Raw genomic sequence first — 8,735 nt, 5'->3', positions numbered from 1 at the left:
CTGGCAGTTGTAGACTAGTGGTTAAGGTACTAATCAAAAGGTCACTGGTTAAAACCCCACACTGTAAAAAAGGCTAGTTGAAATATAAGAAAAAAAAACTTAATTCAAGCATAAAGTTAATCAATACTAGCCAAATTATCTGTCCATGCAGCAAGATAATTTTACTTGACAAGAATTCTCAAAATAAGTTTGTTCAAGTCTTGAAATTAGATTGCTCTGACCGGCTACCAAGAGCTTAAAATAAGTCAAAAATACTCATTTTTAGATAAAATTACTTGAAAACAGATTTGCTAGACCACAGTAACAAGTATAATATTCTGAATATGAGCAAATAATACTTATTTAGTTTTTGGAATTCTTAATATAGGTTTTCAAATTTAAGTGTAAAATACTTAGTACTAGGGTAGTATGACTACTTGAAACAAGTTGTCTCATCTTGAAACAGGTACTCTTAAAAACCACATTTGACTTGAAACTAGGTTTTAATCTTACATATTAATGTCTTACATATCTTACATATTAAATATTAAAACAGGAAACCCATAAGTAAATCACCACCAAAACAAGTGAAAATTCTGTCAACATTTATTGACAGTACTGTAAAACTATCAAACACTTGTTTAATACACACTAAACAATTGAAGTACACAGTACTTTGCAGCAATTGACAGTGAACAACTGCACAACATCACCTTACCACTAGTACAGTCAACTTCCCAAGAACATGGAATGAAGATACATCTCAGTATACTGAGCAAACAGCAAGATAGACCAAGTTATGCAACTACATCTTAGTAAAGGATTTCCACTTTGTGAATGCTTGATTATTAAACCACTTGTTTGTGGGTAGGTGAGGGAGGAGTGAGTGTGAGAGAGTAGAGAGAAAGAATGTGTGAGGAAGAGGGAAAGAAAAAGATTGACAGAGAGAGACATGGGAGAGGAGGGGGGTTTAAATAGACAGTGAACAACTGCATTTGAACATGAGTTTCCCCACTAGTAAACAAAAAAAAAAACAGGCCATGTGCAACTACTTCTCAATAAATGATTTCCACTCCACCATTGCCCTCTTATATGCACCTGTAGCATCTCGATCATGGATCGCATCACACAGTACCTCAGTTTGAATGACCGAGAGGAGGGTTGCAACACATTTTGGGTACATCAGGTGCATCGTGTAGTAGTATGCCATTAACATCAACATCCCATCAAAGAACTCCTCCTTTGGTATGGTGCTTACAGGTACGTTTCCCATGGCAAGGATGCAGACCTTTCCATCAAACAGTAACACTGGACTGGTGAGAGGACGCTTCTCCAAGTAAAGCGATGGATCCTCCCTTGCCTTTAATTTAAAAGAAAAAGAAAACAATTGTAAATGTCTGAAGACGTTAAGAGAAAAATCAATATAGTAACTGAAATGCACAATAACCTCACCTGAAGGACATGCAATAGTGCTTCACTGGGATTCCCGAGCCGTTTTGGTGGCGAAGTTGGTGAGGGAAATAGTGATGGGAGACCAGTCAAAATGGCAATGGTGAAATCCGCTGGAAGAGGCATAATTAGATAAATTATTTTAAATAATTAAAAACACCTGTGTATCAGAGGTCCTGCAGACACAAATTGGAAGCTGAAGGATTACAGTAGTTTTGCAGGGTTCAGATTTGGAATAAAACTGCAACATACCATCATGCATATTCAAGGGTATAGGGGGTTTCAGGACTTTCTTCCACACACCATAGAACTGGACATTGGCACAGAAGTTTTCCCATCTTTTCTTTGTTTCATCAATGTATTTGGGGTTGGTGCCACCCAAGATGCGACGCAGCTCATCCATTGCCTAGGATAAAATTGTGCATTTAGTGCAGCTGATATCATTATACAGAAACAAGCACACAAAAAGGGTGAGATATGAAACTTACATTTTGAGGGTCTTTGAAACATGGATATGCTTCAAATATCTTCGCAATCCTGTCTTCCTCCTTCAACACACTTGAGTCAATGAAGGCCCGCCTTCCATCAAACTCAAGGTCCAAAATTTGAGCAACATCACTTGGGTTGGGTTTTGAGTTGGGTTTGCTGTACATATTGAAGAGTGTTTTGTAGTGCCTTGCCTGCATTTTCAGACTGTCCTGATGTTCTAAAATACAACAGTAGAGTTCAGACAGTTTAATAATTTCTAAATATATTTTCTTGATCAGCCAAAGAACAGGGAAAATAAATAAATAAATAAAACTCATGGGTAAATATTCAAAGTGCCAGTGTAAAGGTAAGCTCTTTAACAAAAATATAAATCCAAGGGAAAACACACACGCACAAAATAAAAACAAACAATACCAAATGCAGTATTACCTGGACTTAAGTCATCATTGCTGACATCGCTCTCTGGAAGAATGACAGTTGAAGCAGTTGAAGCTGAAGAACTTGCAGTACCTTCTTCTTCTGTACTTGTTTCAAAGAGTGATCTCTTTGCAGACCCTCTTTGTGGCTTTGGGCCCTGCCTCTTTCTTGGAGACTTCATATTTTGCAGTCGTTTATACATTTTAGAGTAAATCGTCAGCTGTGGCAAAGGAAAGTTAAGCTACGTTAAGCTGCCATGTCATCCACCAAGCCCTTAAATGGTTTAGATGCAAAATAACTTACATATGGCAGATCTGAAGTGTCACGTAGCATAGGGTAATAGTCAACGATCTTCTGTGACATTGCTCTCAGCTCAAGTTTTGAGGGGTATCTTTCCTCTTTTCCCAGAGGACTAGCACGCAGGATGGCAACCATGCTGGTGATTGTGTTTCTGATGAGCCTACAACTTAGCTCCTTTGACATCTTGCAAACTTTTTCCTTTCCATTGCGGAGCAAATCAAAATACTGGCTGCGCACCATGTCCAACTCTGAGTCAGTGTACACTACATACTCTGGTGGGTCTGGCAGTTTCACCGTTTTGGCTGTGATTTCATGAACAGGGGTAGAGGTCTGAGGCTGGCTTGTCAACACTGCACAGGTAGCTGACACATTCCCACTTCCTCAGTTTTGATCAGGATCACCATCCTATACGAATTACAACACCCACAAAACATTCTTTAAAATAAAATCAAATTTTATGCTTTCCATAAACCTCCTGAGTTCCTCCACAGACGCATTACCTTTGGACCAATCATGTCCCATAATTTCTTCCTCTTCAGAAAATTCTCTGGTCCAGGAAAGAGGTCTTTCAAATCTTCCCGACTTAGGGTTTTCAGAACCTCCTCATCAATATTTGCAGCTTTAAAAACGCCTGGCATTAGTATCACATCACATATGTTTTGGTACGAATTTTTCATTGAAACATAGCCTACAACTGTACATATCTATGGATATTTGCTAGCAGCATGACTAGACTAACTGAAAAAAAAAACCCGGCAAACATCGTTTTAAAATACATACAAAACGAGATGAATGCACGAATAATTCTAACACATCGTCCATTCTGATCAGCAAATAACCCCTAACTTAACAGGAATTTCTTAGAATTGCCAACTATTTAATTTAGGTTTATCCAACACTTTTCTGAAATGCTAACGTGTTAGCTTGTGAACTTGGTGTTTCTCCATCTGCACATGATTCCATTAATGTACAAACTGACACCATGCTTTGAAATAGTCTAGTTTAAACACAACTTACCCCGTAGCACCGACAGTGTAGTCTCGTCTAAATCATCCATACCGAAGAAAGTGGCTTTTCTCTCTATCGCTGTTCTCAAATGTGAGCCGATATCTGAGGACAAAACATATAGATAAGTTAGCTAATGCTACCTAGCAAAAACATCTAGCTTAGTAGTGTAGACTTGCTGACTATGACTAGTTTTCGATAATAACGTTAAGCTCCTCAGTCTGCAAGCTAGGAGAGCAGGTAAAATATTAAAAATATTAAATAATATCGGAACAAATGTATACAATGCTGTAACATACAATATACTATACCAAATATATCGTGAACATAATGTTAAATCCGTGCTTACCCCGAAGTGCACTTTTCAGACGGCTTCTGTTGAACACTGCTGCTTTTTCCCAAAATGTATCAGGCGCCAAATCTCTTCAATTTATATATCTGACGTCATTTTGATGTGACGGTGAGCGGAGAGCAGGTCATAGAGCAGAGGCGTGAGCAGCATGTGCAAATATTTTCTCATATACAAAATTGTACGACATAAGTTGTTGTAAAAAAGTCTTGAAGGGAATTCATATTTCTGGTTAGCAAATAGGAGGCACAGGTGTAACCAAGCCCACAGACAAGCACCAAAACGAGCCTACTAAAGACTACTGGAGTGAATCATGGCAGTGTGGCGGTGTATGATCTGTTTCGTTTTTGTTGCGTTAAGTATAAAATCGCTCCTCAGCCACATAAATGTCACGCATAGCCGTAGTCAAGATTTTTGGGTTCTGTGTGGAATTGATGGTTGTGAACAAGATTTTAGAGTTTACAACTCATTTTATCGCCATCTTAAACGAACACACCCTTTGTATTTGGCGACCGGATGCCCACCAATGGCATGGGGGACAACACCTACTTCAGCTGCACTTGGGTCAGAGAACTTTGGTGCATCTATTTTTTCTGAAGCCGCTACTCCTGCAAGAACGTACTTTGTGGAGGAACAGTCACACGGCAGTCAAATTGAAACTTGTATGGAAACTCCTCCTGATTCCCATTCTTGTATTCAGGTAAGTTTTGATTTAAGTTAATTTTTTTAAGTTAATTTTAATCCATGAGGCAGATTTATGATTTCTGTATGGTGAAGTGAGGAGAAGACAGTCAAAATGTATGCTATAAAATGTATTGTAGGCTATGAAACCTAATTTGAAATTTAATTTGTATTATGGATTTGAGTGCATTTGTTATGACTGAGATATTCGATTTTATTCATGAAAGGAAAATAATGGAGCTGGAACATCTGTAACCGAACCGGATATTGGCAAGTCTGCGGCAGCTTTTGCAATCAGTGTCCGGGAAGAATGCCATCTGTCACAGGTCAGTTTTGCTTAAAAAGTGCATGTAGAAAGAGTGAATGTAATAATAATTGATAAACTGATAGCCTAATTGTAAAGTAGGCTAATTCTAATGCATCAGAATGTGTTGCATTTAATTCTGTGATGTCATGACATTATATTAGTAAAAATTAAGCCCAATTTATGACTTTTCACAGAGGACCGTCAACAGAGTCATTGGAGGGGTGCAACAGTACCAAGCAACTCTCTTGGATACATTAAGGATAAGAATGAGAAGCGTTTTTGACAGACATCCAGAGACAACCACTCAGCTTCAAAATGAGGTTCTGAATACTTTTGATACTTTCGAAGATCCTTTCTCAACCACAGCATATGGACAGAATAGGACTATTTGTGAACTCTTCAGTCCAGTCTGCCCAGAGGAAGTAGTTGTCTCTCAGAAGATTTGTTTGGTTAAGCAAGGTAGTTCAAAGGTTATGGCCATAAGAAACAAAAGTTTTTACTATGTACCACTAATTGAAAGTCTAAAGCAGCTACTGACCAATTCCAGAATTTTCTCCATGTTGAACACTGTACCACAGAGAAGCAGAGAGGGATTCTTGTATGACTTTTCAGATGGGTCTCTTTTTACATCTCATCCTTTATATTCTGTGAGGCCTAATGCTTTGCAGATCATTTTGTACTCAGACGAGATTGAAATATGTAACCCTTTAGGGCCCCATACTTCTTCAAATAAGTTGTTAATGGTTTACTACAGTTTAGGTAATATTGATCCAAAATTTAGGTCCAAGTTAGCAGCAATACGACTCCTTGCTATTGCAAAATCTGTTGATGTTTCTAAATGGGGTATAGATGTTATTTTACAAAGAATTATAAAAGATCTTATTCTGCTTTATAACGGTGTCAAGGTTGAAACACCACATGGTGAAATGGACTTGTTTGGAGCTGTGATAGCAGTATGTGGAGATACACTTGCTCAACATGAGCTTGCTGGCTTTAAAGAAGGGGTTGGCTTTGCCTATAGCAAGTGCAGACACTGTGAATGCACCTTTGAGGATATGCAAATATATTTTGATGAGAATAATTTTGTCAGAAGAACACTAGAAAGGCATATTAGGCAATGTCTTGAAATAGACAAGGCAAGCACAGATACTTTAAAGTCCTCCCTCAAAACTACTTACGGAATTAATAGAAAAAGCAGACTTATTGATGTTCCTGCATTTGACCTAATCAGGCAAACTCCACAGGACATAATGCATGTCATTTTTGAAGGTGTTGCACCAATGGAAATGAAGCTTGTGTTAAAACGTCTTATACTGTCAGGTAATCTAGAATTAGATGTGTTCAATTCAGCCATTCAGAATTTTCCTTACTCGCCTCTTGATATACGTGATAAACCTTGCCCTGTTAGTGTCAGCACTTTGACAGCAAGTGACAACAAATTGAAACAATCATGTGGGCAAATGTTAATACTGTTAAAAGTATTACCTTTTATTCTGTATGACTTGGACGATGAGTATGTTACATTTATTGTTAAGCTGATTGAAATTGTACAGATTGTTCTTGCTCCTATTATTTCTTTACAGACAGTAATACGGCTTAAACTTATGATTGAAGAACACCTTAGTCAGTTCAAACATTTATTTCCCGAAACTAATGTAATACCCAAGCAACATTACATGTTGCATTTGCCCAGTCAAATTCAATCCCTTGGTCCTTTAATAAGAACTATGTGCATGCGGTTTGAGGCCAAGCACAGTTATTTCAAACAGTGGGCTCCAAAGTTGAATTTTAAAAATGTGTGTAAGTCACTTGCCAAACATAATCAATTTCTTGAATGTTGTCAACATGAAATTGGCATTGAACATCCCATTTTTGCAACCGAGAGAGAATTGGGGCCTGTTACTGATATTTCAAATACTGATTATGTTAAGGCCAAATTTAGAGATTTTTTTAATATGGACATCAGTCAATCTGTTGTCTCTGTGAAGTGGCTAATTCTCAATGGAAATAAATACATCAGTGGGAAGTCTCTGATTATTGCAGATGTGAATGATACTTTGCCTGTGTTTGGACTGGTGAAAGACATCTTTTTAGTAGATTCTTCTTTTGTTGCTTTTGAGTATCAGCGTTATGAAACATTGCATTTTGATAACAATTTGTTGGCATATGAAGTTGCAGTTCCTGCTATTGCCCAGGCGACAGAATTGGTGCATGAGCTTTTAGATCACACCTCATATTTTCCAGTAAATTTTAAGGATAGTGTGTTTGTGCCAATAAAATATACTCTCTGTGATGTCCTTGTACATAGGAACGGCCCTGGGGATGTATAATGAGCTCTGGGTGAGATGTCCTCATACTGTACATTAGTTTGCTGTAGCTAGGTCAGTATTGGCCAGTTGTAGGCTGTTTGTTTTGCTGATCCAATTCCACTGTTGAAAAGTGGTCAAAGCCAATCTTTTGTTGGTTTGCTTACTTTGTTCTTCTAATTTTAATTATGAATTCCATTTACCAATAAAAAATGTTTTTACAAATGTAACTGTGAATTATTCTCAAATTAAGAAATTGAACTTAAATCAAGAAATGTAATGTATGAATCAAACTCAGTTTGTGTGGCTAAATCTTGAAATTAGTTTTGTATTGTGGAATAAAAGAGTATAAATGGATTCCTAAGGTATTTTTTACTTGTTTTACCAACAATATACTAAATTTAAGATTTCTTGACTAAGTAAGATAAGATAGACACATTCATGATGAATTTAAGACTATACCATGGGACCAAATGTAAGAAACTAGTGAATAACTCTTGAAACAAGATAATCAATCTTAAATTTCCTAATGTAAGATTTTAAATCTTGGTAAGAAGACAAAAATTTGCAGTGCACCACTGCTGGGTTGTCACTGTTGGGGGGTGAACAGTGTGAACTCATTAAAAACATGTTATTTTATATGTTCTTTACACAAAATGAGCCAAAGGCAGGGAGTCTGAGATTACAATAATGATAAATAGCATCATTTTTCTTCTGGTAAACATTGAAAATGATCCAAACACCACACAAGGATTAATATCCACATTCCCTTACTAGTGGAGTATTTAATTTATTATATTAATATAAATCATCTTAATCCTTGTTGTGTGAACAATGTTGTAATTGAAAAGTTTGATATAAACCCTAAATTGCATTACAGCAATAAATTAAAAATTAAAAATGAACACATAAATAAATAACTAAACTTTTTTAGTACTCACTTTTTATGTTAACTAATCGTTGCTCACTAACACATTAGCCAAAATGAAGATTGGAACAAAAAAATTAAAAAGGTACTTGCTGCTTACAGTTGTCATGTCTTTGCTACCTTATTAGTGGACAGACACTCAGCTTGCTTCCCTTTATGACCAGATCTGATTGCTCAAAACTTTTGGTGTGATGTTATTATTTCTTACACTCTCTGAATTGCGGGTGCCACGGTGGCTCAGTGGGTAGCACTGCCACTTCACAGCAAGAAGGTCCTGGGTTCGATTCCCACGTGGGGCAGTTCAGGTACTTTCTGTGTGGAGTTTGCATGTTCTCCCCATGTCTGCGTGGGTATCCTCCGGGTGCTCCGGTTTCCTGCTCTTAAAGTTTTAAGAAAAAAACATTTTGTTTTTTTTGTGATTATCTGGGGGAAAAAAAAGTAAGAAATGTACTTGATGCTTACTGTTTTCATGTCTTTGCTACCTTATTAGTGGACAGACACTCAGCTTGCTTCCCTTTATGGTCA

At 37.2% G+C, this 8,735-nt stretch overlaps 2 protein-coding genes across 2 annotated transcripts; one reads left to right on the top strand and one right to left on the bottom strand.

The window, feature by feature from the left end:
- Positions 1 to 913: 913 nt before the first annotated feature.
- Positions 914 to 3,005, bottom strand: LOC134321843 (uncharacterized). Its single transcript, XM_063003680.1, has 6 exons — positions 2,638 to 3,005; positions 2,347 to 2,554; positions 1,917 to 2,134; positions 1,681 to 1,834; positions 1,432 to 1,541; positions 914 to 1,339 (listed from the first exon to the last, which is right to left on the bottom strand). Exons 1-6 carry the CDS (start codon positions 2,872 to 2,874, stop codon positions 1,028 to 1,030), a joined length of 1,239 nt encoding a protein of 412 aa, XP_062859750.1. The 5' UTR covers positions 2,875 to 3,005; the 3' UTR covers positions 914 to 1,027.
- Positions 3,006 to 4,109: 1,104 nt separating this feature from the next.
- LOC134321842 (uncharacterized) lies at positions 4,110 to 7,507 on the top strand. Its single transcript, XM_063003679.1, has 3 exons — positions 4,110 to 4,688; positions 4,897 to 4,995; positions 5,171 to 7,507. The coding sequence occupies exons 1-3, from the start codon at positions 4,302 to 4,304 to the stop codon at positions 7,304 to 7,306; spliced, it is 2,622 nt and encodes an 873-aa protein (XP_062859749.1). The 5' UTR covers positions 4,110 to 4,301; the 3' UTR covers positions 7,307 to 7,507.
- The last annotated feature ends 1,228 nt before the right edge of the window (positions 7,508 to 8,735 follow it).

The sequence above is a fragment of the Trichomycterus rosablanca genome, chromosome 10, assembly GCF_030014385.1.
Source record: "Trichomycterus rosablanca isolate fTriRos1 chromosome 10, fTriRos1.hap1, whole genome shotgun sequence".
NCBI classification, from domain to species: Eukaryota; Metazoa; Chordata; class Actinopteri; order Siluriformes; family Trichomycteridae; genus Trichomycterus; species Trichomycterus rosablanca.
The sequence above is the reverse complement of the archived record's forward strand: the minus strand, read 5'-3'. Positions and strand labels throughout refer to the sequence as shown.

Excerpts from the sequence above, each read along its gene's own strand:
- LOC134321843 (XM_063003680.1), bottom strand. The coding sequence starts at position 2,874 with ATGGTGCGCAGCCAGTATTTTGATTTGCTCCGCAATGGAAAGGAAAAA. Across the intron at positions 2,555-2,637 it reads ACACTTCAGATCTGCCATAT|CTGACGATTTACTCTAAAAT; the intron begins GTAAGTTATTTT and ends CCTTTGCCACAG. Across the intron at positions 1,542-1,680 it reads ACCCTTGAATATGCATGATG|CGGATTTCACCATTGCCATT; the intron begins GTATGTTGCAGT and ends TGCCTCTTCCAG.
- LOC134321842 (XM_063003679.1), top strand. The coding sequence starts at position 4,302 with ATGGCAGTGTGGCGGTGTATGATCTGTTTCGTTTTTGTTGCGTTAAGT. Across the intron at positions 4,689-4,896 it reads ATTCCCATTCTTGTATTCAG|GAAAATAATGGAGCTGGAAC; the intron begins GTAAGTTTTGAT and ends TATTCATGAAAG. Across the intron at positions 4,996-5,170 it reads AAGAATGCCATCTGTCACAG|AGGACCGTCAACAGAGTCAT; the intron begins GTCAGTTTTGCT and ends GACTTTTCACAG.